This window comes from Nannospalax galili, unplaced genomic scaffold (genome assembly GCF_000622305.1).
Source record: "Nannospalax galili isolate Female #2095 unplaced genomic scaffold, S.galili_v1.0 scaffold879, whole genome shotgun sequence".
NCBI lineage: Eukaryota > Metazoa > Chordata > Mammalia > Rodentia > Spalacidae > Nannospalax > Nannospalax galili.
Genome location: NW_008346261.1, coordinates 1,942,487 through 1,965,440, shown reverse-complemented (window position 1 = coordinate 1,965,440; position 22,954 = coordinate 1,942,487). Strand labels below are relative to the sequence as shown.

The 22,954-nt window shown below is 39.0% G+C and overlaps 1 protein-coding gene across 3 annotated transcripts in view; it reads left to right on the top strand.

Moving 5' to 3' along the window:
* Vmp1 (vacuole membrane protein 1) overlaps positions 1-22,954 on the top strand; it is a 133,323-nt gene that overhangs the window by 55,966 nt on the left and 54,403 nt on the right. For all 3 annotated transcript variants that reach the window (XM_029568107.1, XM_008842662.3, XM_029568108.1), the window contains 2 exons: positions 3,459-3,626; positions 9,916-10,047. In XM_029568107.1, the coding sequence (XP_029423967.1) occupies positions 3,459-3,626; positions 9,916-10,047 (300 nt within the window). The remainder of the gene's footprint in view (positions 1-3,458; positions 3,627-9,915; positions 10,048-22,954) is intronic.

Below are 22,954 nucleotides of genomic sequence, written 5' to 3'. Positions count from 1 at the left end.
GACTTTCATATGTTGTGCATTATAATGATGCCTGTTCTTTTTATAAAAAATACTTTAAAAATAGTTTCAGGGCAGGGAGTATATAGTTAGGACAGTGATAGAGACTTGCCTAGCATATGTGGAGCCATGGGTTCAATCCTAGCACCACAAAAGGAATATAGCAGTGATTTGAGTATGTGTAATGTTTAAAATTATTTTTTTCAAAGAAATTTTATTTTGTTTTTACTTCGATTTTTTTATATATATATATATAAACTTATTTCATTCCAGTTGATTACATTTAGGAACAATTAAGCTGTCAAGTTTATAAGAACTATAAGGTTTCCTATCAGTAAATATAGTCTAATATAAAATGTCAAGGCTGGAAATGGAGTTGTTAGCATTCTTCATTTTGCCTGGGAACCACCATGTCTGCCTCTAAGGCTGAGTAATCATGACTTAATAGTGTGGTTATGGAAAGTATATATCACTTTTGAGTGAATGAACTTTTTTTTAGAAAGGGCTGATATATCCCAGGATGTTCTGGATCTTGCTATGTAGCCAGAGATAATCTTGAACTTCTGATGTTCCTGCTTGTACCTTGGGGTGCTTGCTGGAATTGCAGGCATAAACCTCCACACCCACTTCATGCTGAAGATGGACCCCAGGGCCCCTGCTTAACCTGCTTTCTTAAACAACATGGGCCTACCTGCCCATTGGTGGCACCACCTGCAGTGGACTGGGCCCTCCCACACCACTCAGTAATCAAGAAGATGCCCCACAGACATGGCCACAGGCCAGTCCAATGGAAGCAATTCACCAGTTGAGGCTTCCTCAACCCAGGTGTATCAAATTGACATCTAAAGCTATCCAGCGTAATGGCTAATCATACTTTTCAAAAACCTGAATAGGAGGATGCCCTACAGGAGTTGGAGGGGATAGGGGGTAGTTATGATCTAAATAAATTGTATTCATATCAAAGAATAGATAATTCCTTTTTGGAAAAAAAAAAAAACCTGAATAGTCTATTCTTTTTTTAGGACTGGAGAGATAGCTCAGTAGTTAAGTGTGTACTGTTCTTGCAGAGGACCTGATTTTAATTAACAGCACCCATACCAGATGGCTCACAACCATCTATCACTCAAGCTCTAGGGAGATCCCACACCTTTGGCCTGTCTGGGCACCCAGACACACACACACACACATACACACACACAAACTTTAAAATATGTTTTTAAAATTTATTATTTTTATTTTATGTCAATGCATGTATTGCCTGCATGTAGGTAAGTACACCCATGTTGTGCAATGCCTGTGGGGGACAAAAGAGGCTGTCAGATCCCCTGGAACTGGAGTTATGGACAGTTGTTAGCTGCCATGTGGGTGCTGGGATTCGAACCCAGGTCTTCTGCAAGAACAGTCAGTTTCTTATCCACTGAGCCATCTCTCCAGCCCCCAAAATAAATATTTTTTAAATCTTTAAATATTTTAAACACTAACATCTAAGAATTTCCAAGAATTAAAATCTAAGAAAAAGGATCAAAGACTAGATTTTTAAATATCTTCCTTTTACATATTATCCTTATACAAAAAAATTGTTATCTTTGTAAAAGGTAGAATTTCTGCAAATTTTTAAAAATTTATTATTTAGAATGTATCTCAGTGCACATGTGGAAATCAGAGGACAGTTTGTGGGAATCAGTTCCCTCCTTCTACCATGTGGGTTCTTGAGATGGAACTCAGGGTATCAGGCTTAGTGATAAGCTCCTTTACCCTCTGAATCATCTCACTGGCCTTTGTTGTTTTATTTCTCATCACTACATCTTATCTGTTTGGGTTTTGAACCACAAATGTGTTTTTTTGTTTTTGGGGGAGGGGTTGAAAGTCTTTTTTGAGACAGGGTCTCACTGTGGCCCCAGCTGGCCTGGAACTTGCAATGTAGACCAGGCTTCTGCTACCACACCCAGCTCTTGAATCACAAATTCTTTTACTATGATTTTTTTTTCATGTGTATGAGTGTGTTGCTTGCATGTGTGTAAGTTCACCCATATCACGCAATGCCCATGGAGTCAGAAGAGGGCATTGGATCCCCTTTTAACTACTGAGCCATCTCCCCGCACTTTCTTTTGTCTTTTTGAGACAGGGTCTCCCAGGTAGACTGGAACTCACCATGTAGACAAGGCTGGCTTCCAACTCACACAGATCCTCCTGCCTCTGCCTGCCAAGTGCTGGGATCAAAGGCATGCACCACTACACCTGGCTTTTTCTTTTTTTTGAGACAGGATCTCACTATGCAGTGCTGGCTGACCCTGTCTCACTATGTAGACCAAGCTGGTCTAGAACTCAGAGACCCTCCTGCCTCTGCCTCCCAAGTGATGGGATTAAAAGTGTATGCCACCAAGCCTGGCCCTAACTCTCTGATATTAAGCGGCTTTTATTCAAGGTGACCAGTTTTCTTTAGGTCTGACTCATTTATAAAAAGTCAGTAGGAAAATCTTTTAATAGAAACCTTCATATTCAGAAATATTCATATAGTCAATAACAAAATCTGTGTGTGTTTATAAATAAAGTATTTTTCTTATAACAGTTAATGGTGACTACATACTATATACTAATGGACAACTATCAATTTGTGTTTAGAGGGCTAAGAAATTTATATTTATTTACTTTATTTCTTATTAGAGTATGTGTGTATATATGTCTGATGTGTGTATGTGAGTGTGCTTACCACAGCAGGTGTATGGAGAGCAGAGGGCAATTTTGTGGAGTCAGTCTCTCCTTCCACCTTTACGTCCATTCCAGAAATTGAGCTCAGGTTTTCAGGCCTGCACGGCAAGCACTTTTATCTCCTAACCTATGCTAGCCCCTCTGTTTACCAATTCTGTGGTTGAATTTTATATAGACTCCTCATTATGTACATTTAGGAATCGTTGTATTTAAGACTTTATCACATGTTTAGACATTAATACAGTTTAATTTATATGTTTATTATTTGTAATATTTCATAATAAAAGGGCAAAATATTACGAAGATTGCTATAGGGGGAAAAACTATTTTAAAAGAAGAACTCACTGATAACTGGTTACACAGTTTTATCTTTGCTTTAGGATCTCACTTTGGAAAAGGTAGGTGATATTCTCAAATTATACCTAAAAGAACAGGGACTTGGAAAGTTTTTTTAACCAGGATAACATTGTGAAAAATAATTATTAATTACAGATAAATAAGATAAAAATCAAGTCAGAAAACATAGGCTGCCTAGAGGTGGGATTCAGGAAAAGAGTTACAGTGAGTAGGGAAGATTATTTTATCAAATTGCTAACTGCGTCTTGAAGTGTGTGTTTAGAATTAGAATCTAATTCTCTAAAAGCAGTGTTTTCCTTGTAATATGTAGTTGATTAATATCATTGAAAGAACATGTATCAATAATTCCATTTGCATTAATATTTCTCAACAGTTTTCTTCCATTTGTTTTCTAGGGCCCACATATAGCTTCAGTTACATTAGCTGCTTATGAGTGCAATTCAGTTAATTTCCCTGAGCCACCCTATCCTGACCAGATTATTTGTCCAAATGAAGAAGGCACTGAAGGAGCCGTGTCTTTGTGGAGTATCATCTCAAAAGTTAGAATTGAGGCCTGCATGTGGGTAAGATGTGTTTTCATGATTGCCTAAAACTAGCCTTACCATCTTGATACTATGCTGTAACTTTTAGACTGTGATCCAGACATGCCTAGCCAATAAAGGTAACCACTTGCCATCTACTAGCAAGGCAAAGGGCCCTTGTAGGTGTCTCGTATCTATGATGACATTTATAAGAAAGATGTGAAACCACAAAATAACTAAGACCAAGTAGGCAAAATCAGGGAAAAAGAATATAAAGGATGAACTGTACTACTTTTGGAGAGATGTCTTAGCGGTTAAGAGCACTGGCTATTCTTGCAGAAGACCCAGGTTTGAATCCCAGCACCCACATGGCAGCTAACAACTGTCTATAACTCCAGTTCCAGGGAATCCGATGCCCTCTTCTCTCCTCTGTGGGCACAGTATGACACGGTGCACTTAACACACATGCAAGCATAACACTCATACATATAAAATAAAAATAAATAAATAGTTAAATAAAAATCTTAACTTGAAGCTGGTATGGTGGCAAGGGCCTTTAATCCTAGTGCTTGGGAGGTGGAGGCAGGCAGATCTCTGTGAGATGGAAGCCAGCCTGGTCTACATAGGGTGTTCCAGGCTAGCTGGGGCTACAGGGAGACATGTGTCCAAAAAAAAAAATCTAACTCAGGGGCCAATGAGATGGCTCCACTGTAAAGGCATCTGCTGCCAAGCCTGACATCCTGACTTGAATTCCCAGAACCTACTTAGTAGAAGGAGAGAAAAGACTCCCACATGTTGTCCTCTAACCTCCACACCTGCACTGTGGCATTTATGTACACGCAGACACACATGGACACACACAAATAATTAAATCTTAGGTCATTAAAACAATCCTTGATATCATGCCTTAGAAGAGCAGTTTTAAAGTGATGTATTAGCACTCCTCTCCGTATCTTCTGCCTGGTTCTGTCTGGATCAAGCCCTGAGTCTGGAACTTACTAAATGCAAGCACTCCGCCACTGGCTACATCCTCAGTCCAGCAGTTATGTTTTGCTTTGAAAGAATTATAAAGGAAATGCCACATGTTTAATTTGTTGATTATTAAAGACAGGAAGAGTTGTCGTGTTTCCTGTTGGCTCTTTTATAAACACTGAAAACCAATATATTAGTTGTATGATGACATTATTAGGAAAAATTAGTATTAGAACAACAGAAGCTATTTGGAATATGCTGAAAAAGAAGCTACATACACACTTGGGCTTGCATGGACACACATGCACACACAGAGTTTTTTGTTAATGCCATAATTTTGTTCTTTCAAAAATTGCTTATGTGGCTGGATTAACACTAATGCCAAAAAGAAAGCATCCATCAGGACATGCAGTGATAATGGCCTTCAAATTCCTATAGTGCCTCTTGTCTGAAGTGCTTCTTTAGCCAAGCGTGTTGCATGCCTTAAATCATCCTGATGGTAATGATTTACTTTCCCAAATACAAATTACTAAAAAATATAGACTCTACCTTAAATGTATACCCAGCAATCAGCACCTGGCTTTACACATACTAGAGGACTATCAGTAAACACTGACTAATTTGTCTAATGTTTATTTTTATTTTCTTCTTTCCCTCTTTGGAACTATCTTTTGTTGTATAAAAGCCTTAGTATGGCCGGGCGTGGTAGCGCATGCCTTTAATCCCAGCACTCGGGAGGCAGAGGCACGCAGATCTCTGTGAGTTCAAGGCCAGCCTGGCCTCCATGGTGAGTTCCAGGACAGCTGGGGCAACAGAGAGACCCTGTCTCAAAAAGACCAAAAAAAAAAAAAAGAAAAGAAAAGAAATAGTGATAATTGGATAACATTTATAAATACAGTGAATGTTGATGAATTGTACATGATTAATGGCATGGGCTCTTAAAATGTTAACAATTCCAAAATTTGGAAAATCTGGTTTAGAATGTGTGGTCTTGATTCTTGCAGTTTACCTAATTTTATAGAATGCAGAGAAATTCATGAATTGATGGCAGAAATGTAAAGTTGTTAGTTGCCGTGGACAACAGAGTGGCAGAGAAATAAATAGAAAATAGTCATACAATTCTCTTCTAACTCCACATCTACATAAATACAAAAAAGCAATAAAAATAGAGTCACAGAGACTTGTACTTGACTGTTAACAGCATTATTAACAATAGTGAAAAATGGGATAACAATCCATTATCCTCAATAGATGAATGAATAAATAAAATGTATATACACACAATGGAATATTGCTAGGGCATGTCACTGAATGCACTTCATCCTGTTAAGTAGTAAGTAGAGGTAGTCATTGACAATATTACATTATACCAGGCATGATGATAGTGTATGTACACCTTTAATCCCAGCACTCTGGAGTCAGTTGAGATCTGAGGATAGTGGAGTAAAGGGGGTGTGGTGAGGTTGGGGCTGATGTCAGAGCAGGAGAGAGGAGTGTATGTGATAACTTTGGAGAGAAAGCTCACCTTTTAAGTTCTTTTTATTATTGTTATAGCAAAATATGCATAGCAAAGCTTCCCATTTTAGTCATGTAGTTCAGTGGCACTGAAGTACAGTTACAATTTTGTGTAAATATATTCAATATTCATTTCTAAAATTTTGTCATCTGAAAAAGAAATTCTGGATCCATTCAGAAGTGATTTCTCAGCTAGGTGTGGTGGTGCATGCCTTTAAACACAGCACTGGAGAGGAAGAGGCAGGCGAATCTCTGCGAGTTCAAGGCCAGCCTGTTCTACATAGTGAGTTTCAGGACAGCTGGGGCTACAAGGAGACCCTGCTTCAAAAAGAAAAAAAAAAAAAAAAAAAAAAAAAAAAAAGAATAAGGCTTAGAAAAGTATTATTGAGATAAGGTCTCATGTAGCCCATACTGGCCTTGAACTTGACATATAGCCAAGGATGACCTTGAACTTCTTATCTTCCTGCCTCTACTTCCTAAATTCTAGAATTACAGACATGCACTAGGTTATGCTCTGCTGGGGGTGGAACTCAAGGTTTCATACATGCTAAGCAAGTTCCCTACCAATGAAACTATAGCCCTAACCCTAAAAAATTATTTCTAAGAATTGTGGAATCGGCTGGGCATGGTGACGCATGCCTTTAATCCCAGCACTGGGGAGGCAGAGGCAGGCAGATCTCTGTGAGTTCAAGGTCAGCCTGGTCCACATAGTGAGTTCCAGGACAGCTGGGGCTATAGGGAGACCCTGTCTCAAAAAGACAAAAAAAAAAAAAAAAAAGAATTGTAGAATCAAGGCCAGGTATCATGATGCACACCTTTAAATCCCAGCCCTCAGGAGGCAGCCTGGTCTACATTTTGAGTTCTAGGCCAGCCAATGCTATATTGTGGGACCCTGTCTCAAAACATAAAAAAGAATTGTGGAATCATGAGTCCTCAGTGTCTAATTTAAGATAACTTTGTGTCTAGTATATAGTGTGTTGGGGTGAGGGAATACGGACTTGCTGACTGTTCTTGTTTATTACTAATAGGAAGAACAAGCATTATTAAAATATAACAGTGTGATCAAGTAAGACAGCACATGGCTGTTGATTTCATTTCAGTCTGTTAGGCTACTTCCTATTTAGCTTTAAGAAATTTATCATGAGTTTGAGTCTTATGATTACCTCCAGAACTGCTGTGCATTTGACTTTACATTTATGCTTAGAGAAGTTCACATTTTAACTGAAACGTGGTGAACTTTTCTTCTGACTTTCTATTATGGAAAAGGTCCCCAGAAGTATAGAAAATGATAAAATGCGTTTCACCCAACTTTTATTTATATCTGTCCTCTCTTTCACCCTCTGTCCCTCCGGCTCCTCCTCTTTACCACATTTACTTTTTAGGCACTTAAATATGTTCTTTTTCAAAACTAATTTTACCTCTGGATGGTGGAGTTATACATGGAGGCTACTGATTCCACACATTAAGGGCACAAAATGTTCGAATTTGATAAGGGACCTCTTTTTTTTGTTCCTTAAGTTTTGGTTTTTTGTCTTTTTGAGACAGGGTCTCCCTATAACCCCAGCTGGCCTCAAACTCACTACATATACCAGGCTGGCCTCTATTTTATAGAAATCTGCCTGCCTCTGCCTCCCAAGTGCTGGGGCTAAAGGTGTGTACCACCATGCCTGGCAAGATTTTAATTTTAATTATGTGTATATATATAGGTGTGTGAGCATATGAGTGCAGGTACCTACAGAGGCCAGAAGACGGTGTCAATTAAAGTTACAAGAGGTTGGTTGTGAGCCACCCAACATGGGTGTTGGGAACTTTTTCAGAAGTTGGGCCCTCTGCAAAAGCAGTATGTGCTGCTCTTAACATCTGAGCCACCTTTTTAGACCCCTCAAGCATTCTTTTCAAGGTATTCAGAGGCAGAGTCATAGGACACCACAAGCTGAAAGAGTTAAATTTGTTTTTGAAAACTTCATTCACTGTGACTCAGAGTAGTGGACAAGATTTGTCTGGCTCAAAGTTGAGAGCTTTTCTGGTAATGTCCATGTCACATTATGACCTCTTAAGCCTAAACCAAGTTCCTGATTCCTTATACTTTTTTTTCCATCTTTATGTCCTAATCTGAGTAGAACTTTTCTTCAAAAACATAAGTGTAGAATATGACTGAAACATCAATCACTTAGTGTTCTGAGGAAATTAAACATTTTTCCTGTAGTAAAAATTATCCATCCTGGGGGCTAGAGAGATTGCTCAGTGGTTAAGAACACTGGCTGCTCTTGCAGAGGACCGGGTTTAATTCCTAACGCCCACATGGCAGCTAATGGCTGTTGGTAACTCCAGTTCCAGGGAACTGACAGCCTCTTCTGACCTCCACAGGCATTGCACAACACAAGTGTACCAACCTACATGCAAGTAATACACTCATACACATAAAATAAAAATAATAATTTTTTAAAAAAGTTATTCAGCCTGGGGCTAGAGAGATGGCTCAACAGTTAAGAACACTGGCTGTTCTTGCAGAAGATCGGGTTCGAATCCCAGCACCCACATGGCAGCAAACAGCTGTCTATAACTACAGTTCTGGGGGATCCAACAGCCTCTTATGTCCTCTATGGGTATTGCACAACACGGATGCACTTACCTACATGCAGGCGATACATGCATATACATAAAATAAAAATAAGATATTTTTAAAAAAAAGTTATTCATCCTGATGTTGAGTTTTGAGGGGGCTTCCTAGTTTTACTACAAAAGCTGGGCATGGTGGCACACGCCTTTAATCCCAGCAGGCAGATCCTCTGTGAGTTCGAGGCCAGCCTGGTCTACAGAGCGAGTTCCAAGCAGCTGGAGCTACAGGTCTCAAAAAGCCAAAGGGGAAAAAAAAAAGTTTTACCACAAAAAAGGCTGGATTGAGATTAAAGCAACATCTGAAATGTCAGGAAATTTTTCTGGAGAATATTACTATAATAGCGCTACTGGTAATTTTTGTGGTTACTTTTATGGTTGGAGGGATTGTGGTGGTGGTGGTGGTGGTGTTTGGTTTGGTTTTTTTGCTCATTTTGTAGGTTTTGTTTTGACTTTTTGAGACAGATTTTACTCTGTAGCCCAAGCCAGCCTCAAACTTTTAATCTTCCAGTCTGGGCTTCCCAAGTGATAGTGACTTCTTATTATCACATCATTTGGATATTAGAAAAGTGAAGGAAAGGGGCTGGAGAGGTGGCTCAATAGTTAAGAACATTGACTGTTCCTGCAAAAGACTGGGTTTAAATCCTAACACCCTCGTGGTAGCTAACAACTGTCAGTAACTCCAGGCATTGCATGCCATGGGTGCACTTACATACATGCAGGCAATACATGCATACATATAAAATAATAATAAATAAAATATTTTTAAAAAAAGAAAGAAAATAGCCGGGTGTGGTGGCGCACGCCTTTAATCCCAGCACTCAGGAGTCAGAGGCAGGCAGATCTCTGTGAGTTCAAGGCCAGCCTGGTCTACATAGTGAGTTCCAGGACAGCTGGGGCTACAGGGAGACCCTGTCTCAAAAAAACCACAAAAAAAAAAAAGAAAGAAAAAAGAAAAGTGAAGGAAGGACTGAGAAAACCCAAGGAGAGCTGCTACATTGGAGTCTGCCGTCTGCCAGGGGCCAAGGAGATATATATATATATATATATATCCCTTGCCTGGCATACAGGTCAAAATTAGGATTCAAACTTTCAGTTATGTAGCATATGTACACATTGTATCCCCAAATACTTTTTGTAGTACAGAAAAATGTAATTTGATATATTTATTAAGTATCACTATGTTGACAACAGAACTTCATTTTAAGTACTTTGATTTTTCACATAGGGTATCGGTACAGCAATTGGGGAGTTGCCGCCATACTTCATGGCCAGGGCAGCTCGCCTCTCGGGTGCTGAACCAGATGATGAAGAGTATCAGGAATTTGAAGAGATGCTAGAACATGCAGAAGCTGCGCAAGTAAGAACCATGCGGGGAGGGAGGGAAATGGTTAATAGTTGCTCTAAGAAAGAAAACTGCCAAAGTAAAAACAAATGGAATATGACTTGGGATAGCTCCCTGGCCTAACATACATGTTCATGCTAGCATGTGTAAGACCCTGGGTTCAGTCCCTAGTACTAGGAGGAGGGAAAAAGCCTAAATACAGCCTTTGTCAGTGGGGTTTTCTTCAAACAAATTAGTGGCAAGAAGAATCTATTTTTCTTCTCCTAGGAACTGGTAAATGTCAGCTATTTGCTTTAAAGTTGTATGTGTATGTGTGTGTGTGTGTGTGTGTGTGTGTGTGTGTGTGTGTGTGTGCGCGCGTGCGCGCGTGCTCGTTAACCACGTTTTCTTGTATGTTACTGATGATTTGTTTATTTCTTGAGATAAGGTATAGCTTTGTAGCCTAAACTGGCCTTGAAGTCATAATCCTTCTGAGTGCTGGGATTGCAGATGTGCTCCATCACTACCAGCTATGGCTATTTCTGCATTGGCCATTTCCCTCTGGAAAGTGGCCCCCGAACTCCACCCTTATGTGATAATACATGGTGATCATAGCTACTGAGGATTTGTTGATGGAATACAAAAATTATGTAATGTTCTTAAATAGTTATGAAAGCATTAAACTAGTAAGCATTGTGTGCCATTATACTTGACAGTATAACTTTCTTTATAAATAATATTTAACAATTCAAACTTTACAGCCATTCTTTGCCTGTTAGACTGGTACTTCTTTACCCTTGAGTATTCTAGAGACTATCTTCAAAATGGGCAGGGGAAACCAGATTAGTAAAAATCTAAATTCCAGAGTTAGCTACTCAAGCTATAGTAATTGACTCAGGCTTTTTGTTTGTTTGTTTTTTGTTTTGGAGACAGGGTCTCCCTGTAGCACCAGCTGTCCTAGAACTCACCATGTAGACCCCATGCTGGCCTTGAACTCACAGAGATCCGCCTGCCTCTGCCTCCCAAGTGCTGGGATTAAAGGCATGCACCACCAAGCCTGGCTCAGCTTTTTATGTGGGTACTGGGAATCAGTAGCAAGCACTTTTCCAACTGAGCTATCTCTCCATCTCTGGGTTATTTTTAAGATAAGAATTGTCTTGCTGTCATTTCTCTGATTAAGTAGCACAAACACCCTATTAATAGATAATAACTTCCAAACAAGAACAACCATTCCTGTTGTTTACAGATGTATAATGAGTACTTTGTCTCTGTGTAATACCTTTCAAAGATTCCCTTCCATAGCACTTCTACCTTAACTAGAACAGCAGACTCTGAGTCATTTCATTCATTCTTGGTAATTTTTTTATTTGGAGATTATAAAAATGTATTCTATAAGCTTATTCCCTTTGAAAAACTCAGTTCCCAAAATTCAAACCTAGAATAGATGAAAGAAGGAAATATGCTTCATCTTATATCTATTATTAGTTCTTAGTGACTTTGACCAGTTAGTCTTTACCTATCCACTGTTAGAATAATGGTCTTTTTCATGACTCTTTTTTTGTTTGTTTGTTCTTTTGGAGACAGGGTCTCCCTGTAGCCCCAGCTGGCCTGGAACTCACTATGTAGACCAGGCTGGCCTTGAACTCACAGAGATCCACCTGCCTCTGCCTCCCAAGTGCTGGGACTAAAGGTGTTTATGGCCATTATTACTTTAGTTACTTTTAGTTAGTTTTTCTAATTCAGCTTCATCTGTTTGAGCCATGGAAACAAGACAGCACACAATACTTGTGATGATGATGCTATTTTTATTTGGCTTTCTGTCAATAATTATAAGCATTGTTTTAGAATATATTATCTATATACTACTTACTCTCTAATTTTATATTTGCTATATTGAAAGTGAAGTAAGCAAAATATATACATTATATTTCATATCTTTTTTTTTTTTGTCTTTTTGAGACAGGGTCTCCCTGTAGCCCCAGCTGTCCTAGAACTCACTATGTAGACCAGGCTGGCCTCGAACTCACAGAGATCCGCCTGCTTCTGCCTTCCGAGTGCTGGGATTAAAGCATGCATCACCATGCCCGGCTCCTATTTCATGTCCTTTAAATCAGAATTTATGTACTTACACCCCAGCTTTTCACTATGCTGGATTGAATCCAGGGACTTGTTCATGCTATGCGGACACTCTGTCACTGAACTATTTACCTGGACTTGTACTCTTTATGAACATCCTATTTTTTTTTAACCCAAAATTGCAGTTATAGATACTGTCAACTGACATACAAACTAGAAAATAATTCAGTAAAATAATTATAAAAAGATTAACTGGTGCTGGGTAGTACGCAGAGGCAGGCTGATCTCTGAGTTCAAGGCCAGCCTGGTCTACATAGTGAGTTTCAGGCTAGTTGGAGCTACAGGAAGACCCTGTCTCGAAAAAAGACCAAAAAAAAAAAAAAAATTTAACTGAGCTTTGTGGTTTTTTTATTAATTTTCCCTCAAAAGTCAATTTTTAAAAAACTATGTATTGGACAATTTTTCTTTATTCACACTTAAAATTTTTTTCCCCACTAATTTCCATTAATTTTTTATTTTATTGTGAATTTCAGTATATAAGGATATGTTTTCCTACAAACCTTTTCCTGATTTCTCAAAGTAGTAAAAGTGGGGGGGTTTTTTTTTTTTTTTTTTTTTTTTTTTACATTTTGATTTATTGAACTAGGTATGGGGAGGGTTAGTGGAAGGAGCTGATCTATCTGTTTTGGGTGGGGACTTGTTTATTTGCTTTGGAGACAAGACATCCTAGGCTAAACTTGAACTCTTGTACCCTCTTACCTGTACCTTCCGAGTGCTGGGATGACAAGAATTTTCCTAGATACCCCACTAGATCTCTGGTTTTGAATCTCTGCTGTGATAAATTCATGTTTCTCAGGTTTTTGCTATACAAATAAATTTCTAACAATTTAGGAGGATTTTTTTCTTATTTTTATTTTCTTGGGTTTTGTTTTTATTTTTAAATATATTATCTTAATTTTTCATAATTTTAAAAATTTATTTTTATCTTATGCATATGAATATTTTGCCTGTGATTTATGTGAACCACATGGATGCAGTGCCCATGGAGGCCAGAGAGGGTGTTGGATCCCAGAACTGGAGTTACAGGCAGTTGTTACCCAACATATGGGTGCTGGGAACCAAATCTAGGTCCTCTGGAAGAGCAGTCAGTGCTCTTAACCACTGAGCCATCTCTCCAGTCCCTGTTTAAAATGCTGTTAATTTTTTTTAGTTCTTAAAATTTGTATATATGTCGGGAGGTGGTTAAGAGCACTGACTGCTCTTGCAGAGGACCAGGGTTCGATTCCTAGCAGCCACATGGTGGCTAACAACCATCTGTAACTCCAGTTCTGGGGGAATCCGGCGCCTTGTTCTGACCTCTGTGGGCATTGCAGGACACGGGTGCACTCATACACATGCAGGTAATACACTCATACACATACAATTAAAAAAAATATTTTTGGATATATGTCAGGGGCAGTGTCTGTATGAGTATATGCCACATGTGTGCCAGTGCCCACAGAAGAGGAATTCCCCTGGAGCTGGAGTTACAGGGCATGTGAACTGCTTGATCTGTTTGTTGAGAACCAAACTCTGATCCTCTGAAAAAGCAACAAGTGCTCTTAATCAATGAGCCATCTTTCCTGCCCCATTTTTAATGTTTAAACACAAATTTTTCAGGTTTGAGGCCAGCTTGGCAATAGTAAATTTGTGTGAAGTTCTTTGCTTTCATTTTTTTAATGGATTTGCTTTTTTTTTTTTTTCTTTCTGATCTTTTTGAGACAGGGCCTCCCTGTAGCCAAAGTAGGCTAATAACCACTGTATGTCAGACTATTTTCTTTGCATGTAGAAGTCACAGAGATCGCCTGCCTCTGATCTCTGAGTTCAAGGCCAGCCTGATCTACATAGTGAGTTCTGGGACAGCTTGGGGTTACAGGGAGACCCTGTCTCAAAAAAACAAACAACAAATAAATAAATAAATAAATAAATAAATAAATAAATAAATACTGTAATGGACAACTGGGAAGATGGCTCTCTGATAAGTACTTGCTAAACATACATAAGGACCCCAGAGCCTTTGTAAATGTCAAATGGATGTAGTGTCCTGTCTGTAATGCTAACCTTGGTGGAAGGTGGAAACTGAATTTCCTCAGAGCAAGCTGCCTAGCAGGACTAGCAATATCCACGAATTCTGGGTTTGACTGAAAGACTGCCTCAGTGAATAAGGTGACAAGCAATCAAGGATGGTTCTTTATATCAACCTGAGGTCTCCACATATACATGCATGTGTGCTCACACACATGCTAGCATGCATACACACATGTATACCATACACAAATGAAAATGAAAAAAATTTGTAACCCACCCACAATATGGCTTTAGCACGTAAAAGTGCATACTTTTACTGACCACCTGAGTTCTATCCCAATGACCCTCACGATTGAAGGAAAGTACTGACTCCACAGAGTTGTCCTCTGACCTCCACATGCAGACTTTTGCATGTACGCACATACATACACAGACACAAATAAATTAATAAAATGTAATTTTTATTTATTTTTAAAAATTTTATTATTTTTATGTGTATGAGTGTTATGCCTGCATGTAGGTAAGTGCCACCCGTGTTGTGCAATGCCCGTGGAGGACAGAAGAGGCTGTTGGATCCCCTGGAACTGGAGTTACGGACAGTTGTTAGCTGCCATGTGGGTGCTGGGATTCGAACCCGGATCTTCTGCAAGAACAGTCAGTGTTCTTAACTGTTGAAGCCATCTCTCCAGCCCCAAAATGTAATTTTTAAAAGAAACTGTAATCACAGGGTCAGGTGTAGTGACATACATTTGTAATCCTAGAATGTGAGAATCAAAGACCAGGGTGGCCACAGATTCAGTGTCAGCCTGGTGTTACAGTACATTCCAAGTTATCCAGGGCTGTGTAGCAAGACTGAATCTAAAAGGTGGCAGGGGCTAGAGGGATGTCTCGAGTTAATATAGCATGCACTGCTTCAAGTTTGGTTCCCAGCACCGTTGTCAGACGGCACACAACCACCTTTGGCTCCAGCTCCAGGGGATCCCATACCCTTTTTTGGTCTCTTAGGGTACTTGTATACACATGCCCACACAGAAATATACATAAATAAAAAGAAACTTTTTTAAAAAAAACAAAAATACATACATTGTCAACATTTTCCCATGTCATCAAATATTTTCCACACTTGATTTTTTTTTTTGGTCTTTTTGAGACAGGGTCTTCCTGTAGCCCAGCTGTCCTGGAACTCACTAGGTAGACCAGCCTGGCCTTGAACTCGCAGAGATCCACCTGCCTCTACTTGCACCACCACGCCCAGCTGATTTTTTTTTTTTTTTTGCTAAACAATTTTATTTGAGAAATGGGAAACCCTTCATCCTTGAACTACAGGCGGCAGCCTCCAGTTACACTGGAACCTGAAAAAGAACACAGTACCATGTACCGGAAAGAACCCTGATTTTTTTTTTTTTTAAATATCAGCTTTCTTTCTGATTATAAAGTATGACTGTTACAAGAAAGTGCTAAAAATATAGGTTAAAAGAGAGGGAAATTAGGGCTGGTCCTGTGCAGCTGTTGTGAGAGTGCTTGAGGCCCAGGTTCACTCTCTTGTACTACAAATGAAAAAGAGAAGGAAAAGTAGTTTCATCTTACTAGTTCATAGATGTCTGGAGGCAGGGACAGGCAGGACTTGAGATAGCATCTCACACTGTAGCCCACGCCAGACTCAATCTTGAACCATTCCTCCTGCCTCAGTCTCCCCAGTGCAATACAGGCTTGTATCACCATGCTCACCTTTTCCAAATGTCCTTTTCTTATATTTAGTGTATTTTTCATTGTCTTATGATTGACACATTTAAGGAAATTTCCTTGCCATACACTGACAGTAGTATATTCTAACTCCTAGTGTTTTTTCCATAGTGTTTATTTTGAGTGTTTTATTTTAAAAAGACTTTTCCATTTTTTTCTTCATTCTGACATTTTACACTTCTCTTTTTAGAGTAATTCCTAAAGTTGTCTTTCTGAAATTTTAAGGTTATATATTATATAGTAAGCATATTTTATATAAAACCTTTGACTGTTTAGTCAGACATGGTGATTAACACATTATCCCAGCTCAGGGGATAAGGGACAGGAGAATAGCAGATCCAAGGTCAGCCTGAGCTACATAGAGAGTTCAGCCCAATCTGGCCTAAATACCAAACCCCAATCTCAATCAGCAAATGCCAAAAGAAATCTTTAAGCATTAAAATCGTTCTATACATGATGTGATTTAGGAATCAAACTTTTCTCTTTAATTATATTTAAATTTATTTATTATTTACTTATCTATTTATCTATCTTTTTGAGACAGGGTCTTCCTGTCTCCCTGTAGCTTCAGCTGGCCTGGAACTTGCTTTGTAGACCATACTGGTCTTAACTCAGAGATCCGCCTGCCTCTGCCTCCCGAGTGCTAGAATTAAAGGTATGTGCCACCACATCTAGTTTAATTACATATTTTTCTGGCACTGTTCTCCAAGTGATTTTATTATTTTCTTTTATGGTTGTACTGAGGATTAAACCTAGGCCCTTGCACCTGCTAGGTAAGTGCTCTGTCTCTGAGGCATGTCTTCAGCTCTCTTTTTACTTACTTTTTTGAGACAGAGTCTCACTAAGTTGCCCTGGCAGGCCTTAAACTTGCCATCCTCTTGCCTCACCTTCTGAGTTGATGGTATTACAATCCTGTACCACCATCCTGGCTTTCAAGTAATTTAGTTTTGTTGTACATTTTTGTTAAGTAGCTATTTATGGTATGTACAAGGCATACTAGCTTTTCACTTATTTGGAAATAGAAAAAAAATTACTTGGCACATTTTCAATAGTGCCTTATTGTGATTTAAAAGTTCTTTAGTAACCTTTCAAGGTTCCAAAGTTTATCTGATGTTGGTGTTGGAATTTGTTCCTATAGAGAGATATAAAATCTCTAATTTGATAAGAACAATAAAACAAGGAAAAGTTGGATCAGCTGTAATTAAAACACTAAGTAAAATAAGAAACTATAAAACATTATACACTGCTTACATGAAAATAGTTTTAAAATGTATTTTGTTCTTGAATGTAAAGTGCTCTATTAGTGGCTTAAATTTATCAGCAGGAAAAGTAGGGGGAGGGGAAGAAAGAAAAAGCTTGGCACAGGCTGCTTTGCCATGTCCTGTCCAAGTAGGTTAAAGGGCACATGTAGATTTCAGTAAAAAATTGTTACTCAGTAACAATTTTGAAGTTAAGTATTTGCTTAAATTCTAGTTCTGACTAGTGTGTGGGTTTCATATAATAGATATTTTGAGAAAAAAACAATGATAAGTATTTATTTGTGTTCTGATTCCCTATACTTCATTTATTTTTGTGAGTGCTGTAATAAGATTAAGCGGTATTTTTCCAATAAACTGACTTCCTTTTGCCCTTAGCCTTCTAGCCTGTTCTTACTCTATGTCTGTAGGAGGTAGACCTGAATAAGCATAGTTTCCCGTGACCTGAGCATCATTTAGAGAAATTAAGTTCTAAAGCTGGGCCTGGTGATGCAGAGTGAGTTCAAGGCCAACCTTGAGCATCATGGTAAGACCCTGCCTTAAAAATTACATTTACCAGAACTCGGGAGGCAGATGCAGGCAGATCTCTGTGAGTTCAAGGCCAGCCTGGTCTACATAGTGCATTCTGAGACTATCAAAAAAAGAGTTTGAAATGAGAAAGGATGGAAGGGAAGAGGGCTAAGATTAGTCGTAGAGTGCTTACTAACAAAGATCTCCATTTAGTGCCCAGTCCCCATCTCTCCAATTTAGATTCCGGATAGCTAGCTTTCATGTGCTTTGTGAATGATTTCATGCAAAGTTTCATTATTCTCTTCATGAGCTTTTATCCTTTGTCGCCCGGCTGTTCCTGATTTTTGTTAATGATACTGTTGTCCTTGTAGCTGCTTTGGGTTAAATCTGATCTATCTTGGAAAGATGTCTCAGCAGTTAAGAGCATTGTACTGCTCTTCCAGGGGGCCTGAGTTCAGTTTCCAGCACTTTACATCAGGTGTCTTACAATCACCTGTAACTCCAGCTCCAGGAGGTATCCAACACCTCTGGCCTCTTTGGACACCTTCACTCCCCTGTATATACCTATACATAGACAGGCAGGCAGGCAGGCAGGCAGGCAGACAATTTAAAATTAAGTTGTTTAAAAAAAAAAAAGTATGACTTACCTTTGGGTTCATTCCCCAGCACCAAGAAAATAAAAAAGTGTGGTCACATGCCCTGTAAAGAATTTTGCTGTTTGGCTCTGGCTCTTGATTGTGTGTAGTGTGAAATCGAGACTGACGTTTTACTTGGCCCAATCTAACAAAACATTCTTTTTCGTTTGTTTAGTGTTTGGAGGTTTTTGTTTGTTTGTTTGTTTGTTTTGTTTTGTTTTGTTTGTCTTTTTGAGACAGGGTCTCCTTGTAGCCCCAGCTGTCCTGGAACTCACTTTGTAGACCAGGCTGGCCTTGAACTCACAGAGATCCTCCTGCCTCTGCCTCCCAAGTGCTGGTATTAAAGGCATGTGTTACTACGTCTGGCATTCAAAACATTCTTATGGCCCTTTAATTTTTTAAATTTTTATTTCTGAGAATTTCATACATGAGTATTGTCTTTGCATTATTTCTATCCCTACCAGTCCCTACCATTGCTTCCCATGCCCCCCAACTCCCTCTCAATTTCTTGTCCTCTTCTTTGATTACTATTATTACATATGTACACATTTATAAATATACATACATTATATTCATAATATATATAAAACTATATACCATATATATATATATGATGTGCTGAGAACATTTAGTGATGCTCATGTGTACCTGGGTTTAGGGCTGTCTATTTGGGACTGGATAACCTCCCAGGAAGTTAGTCCCTGGAGAAAGCTGATTCTCCCTCCTTCAGTATCCATTGATTGACTATAGCTCTTCGTCTTGCAGTGGGACCCTAAAAACTTACCCCCCTTCTGCCTTGGCGTGGTTTTGTCATTATGCAGATCACATTAGACCACCAGAGAGATTTTCTCAGTGGTAGAGATTTCATTGGTGCAGCTTCCCTATCATGTCTAGAATTCCTTAACCAGCAGCAGGTATCTTGTCCCTCTGGCTCTTACATTCTTTCCACCTCCTCTTCAGGATGTTCCCTGAGCCTTCAGTTACGTTGTAGATGTGTCACTTAGGACTGGGCACCTCACAGTCACTTATTCTCTACATTCTCTGACCGTTTATGGAACTTTGTAATACTCTCCAACTGTAGCAAAAAGAAGCTTTTTTTTTTTTTGGTCTTTTTGACACAGGGTTTCCCTGTAGCTCCAGCTGTCCACCACGCCCGGCAGAAGCTTTTTTTTTTTGGTGTTTTTGAGACAGGTCTCCCTATAGCCCCAGCTGTCCTGGAACTCACTATGTAGACCAGGCTGGCTTTGAAGTACTTGCCTTGCAAGCACAGTAACCTGAGTTCAATCCACAGAATTCACATTAAAAAAACCAGGCGTTATGACATGTACTTGTAAACATTTTATTTATTTTTTTAAGTGTATGAGTGTTATACTTGCATGTAGGTAAGTGCACCTGTGTCATGCAATGCCCGTGGAGGACAGAAGAGGCTGTCAGATCCCCTGGGACTGGAGTAAGGGACAGTTGTTAGCTGTTATGTGGGTGCTGGGATTTGAACCCGGGTCTTCTGCAAGAACAGTCGGTGGTGTTCCTAACCGCTGAGCCATCTCTCCAGCTCCCAAAAGAAGCTTTTTTGATGAGTGATGAGATGTACACTTGTGGGAGGAGGGGTCTGGAGTATGTGAGCAGCGATTCCTATCCTAGTCTCAGGAAAGATGATGAAAGAGTAGGTGGGTTCTAACTAGCTCACCAGGGTGCACAAGCAGCATTCTGATCCTAGTCCCAGAAAAGGAAGGTGGCTCTTTAACTTTTTTTATTAGCTACATTGATTTTCTTTTTTGTTTTGTTGTGGTTGTTTGGGGTGGGATTGATGATTAATTGAATGCTAGGAAAGTCATCTGCCTCAGAGCTACACTCAGCCCAGCATCTTCAAATTGAACCACTAGAATAGCATTCGACAACCAAATTGTTATGTGCATGCTTGTGCACATTCAAGTGTAAAATTCCTTTTTTTGCTTTTTCTTTTGTTGTTGTTGTTGTTGTTTTGTTTTGTTTTTTTGTATTTTTGAAGCAGGGTCTCCCTGTAGCCCCAGTTGTCCTGGAACTCACTATGTAGACCAGGCTGGCCTTGAACTCACAGAGATCCACCTGCCTCTGCCTCCAAGTGCTGGGACCACAGGCGTGCACCACCATGCCCGGCTAAAATTCCTTTTTAAATAAAGAACGCTGAAGTTTTTAAGTTCAAAAATTTCTGCTCTTAGAAACTTCACCATGATGATTCATTAAATTTTTTTTAATTAATGTTGCTCTGATGAATTAGACTAATTGAGCTCCTTCCCCAAGCATGTGATAAAGTTTTCTTTCAGATCTCTGCTCATAGTACATCATTTCTTTTATCTACATGTGTCACTTTTCTGGTTCTTAACTGTCAAGTTCGTGTATTGGGGTTTCTTTGGTCTTTTGAATGTAGGTAAGTGGGTGATTGTTGTTTGTTTGTTCATTTTTGAGTCAGGGTTTCACTCTGTAGTCCAGGTTAGCCATGAACTCAGAGGCCTTCTGCCTTAACCTTTCCCTGCTATTATAGGTCAATGTCACCATGCCTGGCTAGGATTAGGGGTGCTTCTTGAAAAAATTTTAAAGATTTTTTTTTTGGTCTTTTTGACCAGTGGTAAAGTGTAGGCTTAAGCATGCTCCAGACCCTGGTTTCAACCCCCAAGGTCAAAACCCCCCAAAGAAATATTTTTGAAGAAACATTCTTGTAGTAATTTGTTGATTCTATGTGCTGCATAACCAAAAACAAGGAAAAATTAAAGATACATTAGAGGGGGCTGGAGAGTTGGCTCAATGGTTAAGAGCACTGACTGCTCTTGCAGAGGACTCGGGTTCAATTCCCAGCACCCATATGGTAGCTAACAACCGTGTATAACTCCAGTTCCAGGGGAATCTGATACCTTCTTCTGACCTCTGCAGGCATTGCATGACATGGATGGACTGTCATACATGCAGGCAATATACTCATACGCATAAAAAAATTAAAATAATAAAATATTTTTTTAAAAAGACCCATTAGAGGGTTAGAGTTGTAGCTCAGTGATAGAGCAGTTGCTCAACATGTGCAAAGCAAATAGTTTGAAACATAAAGTGAACTTTTTCCTTAATGTGTTAAAAAGTTATTGCATCCAGTATTACTGATGAAATAGGAATCTAGCCTGGTTGTGGTATTTTTGTGTTTATAGCTTACACAATATAATAGGAATGTTGTACTTATTTACTTGAAAGAGTATGTTTTGAACAAGATTGCTATCTATCAGATTTCCTAAACACTATCTGCCCAAATGACCTGCCATTTGTATTCTTTTTTAGTGTTAGGTTGCTGACTTTTATGAAATTACCATTTTGTATTCTTACTGTCAGAATCAGAAATTAAAAGCCAATCAGAAGTCCAAGAGTTTTTAACCTTCACTTTTTAGAACAATTTTTCTTTTCTTCGATATTCATCCTGGCTAGCTTCTATTTCAATTGAGTGTCACTTATGAGTTTATATACCATCTTCCACCTCTCCCTGCACCTCTCCCTGCACTGGGCCTCAGTACATGGTAGGCATGTGCTCTTCCACTCAGCTATATTTCCAGCCCTTTTGTTTTATTTTGAGATAGGGTCTCAGCTCAATTGTTGAGGCTGTCCTTAAACTTGGAATCTTTCTATTTCAGCCTCCCAAGTAGCTGGGATTGAATGCCTGTGCCACTAAGCCAGGCTCTATAATCTACTTAAGTTGAGCATTTCCTCAAAGACTCAGTTTATAGCTTCTGGATTTGTCTTATTTCAAGAGAACCATGCTATTTAACATTTCATCTGTATATTAAAACTAAATGCCTAGGTTGAGTTTAAATTTTAGTATCTTTTCCCTTACTAGTTTATATTAAATTTAAGACTAAATTTTTTTTGCTTAGTAAGATCCTTATTCTGTTCAGAAATTTCAGACTATTTGTATACTTTATTCATGGAAAAAAAAAAGGTAAAAGGTAAAAAAAAAGGTAAAAGCCTCATGACTTTTCTTTTTATACATTTTCTCCTTTCAAATAACAGGAGGAATAAGAGTTCTTTTGACATTTTGTTGATAATGAATGGAATATTTGTTGCATCTTGAGTTTGGAGATTATGTGAAAGCCTTTGATAGTGATTATTTAGACACTCAGCTGAAGTACTTCAGCATTCCATTTGTGTTCTTTTCTGTTAAGCACATTTTCCTGTGAAGTGTTTGCAGTTGCATACACCATGTCAATGCCTGCTGGTTTTTTCCCCCTATAAAGTATCTGTTCCTTTTCATACACAGATGTATGAAAGAGCTCATGGTATAGATGATCTGAAACTAAACCAGGGTCATTTTCATATGCTTTTAATGACATTTGAACACTGTGAATGTCAGTTGTTGCTGGGACCTGTTTTTGACTCTGTTGAACCTTGCTGGTTGTGGTTTGTCTGGCCATCACATGACTTCTCTGAAAATTCCCCCTCCCCTTCATTTCCAGTAAACTGCTTGAGCAGGAGTGAGTCAGAGTGAAACTAGCTTCCCTGTAACCACAAGGCTTGTTAAAGAATTTGTCAACGTGGACTCTAGAGGGTTTGCATTAAGCTTTGCAGTAACTGCTATGGTTTGTGTTGTGTCAGGAGTTTCAAAGAAAAGTTTCCTCCTCTCAGGATCTCTTGCTTATTTGTATT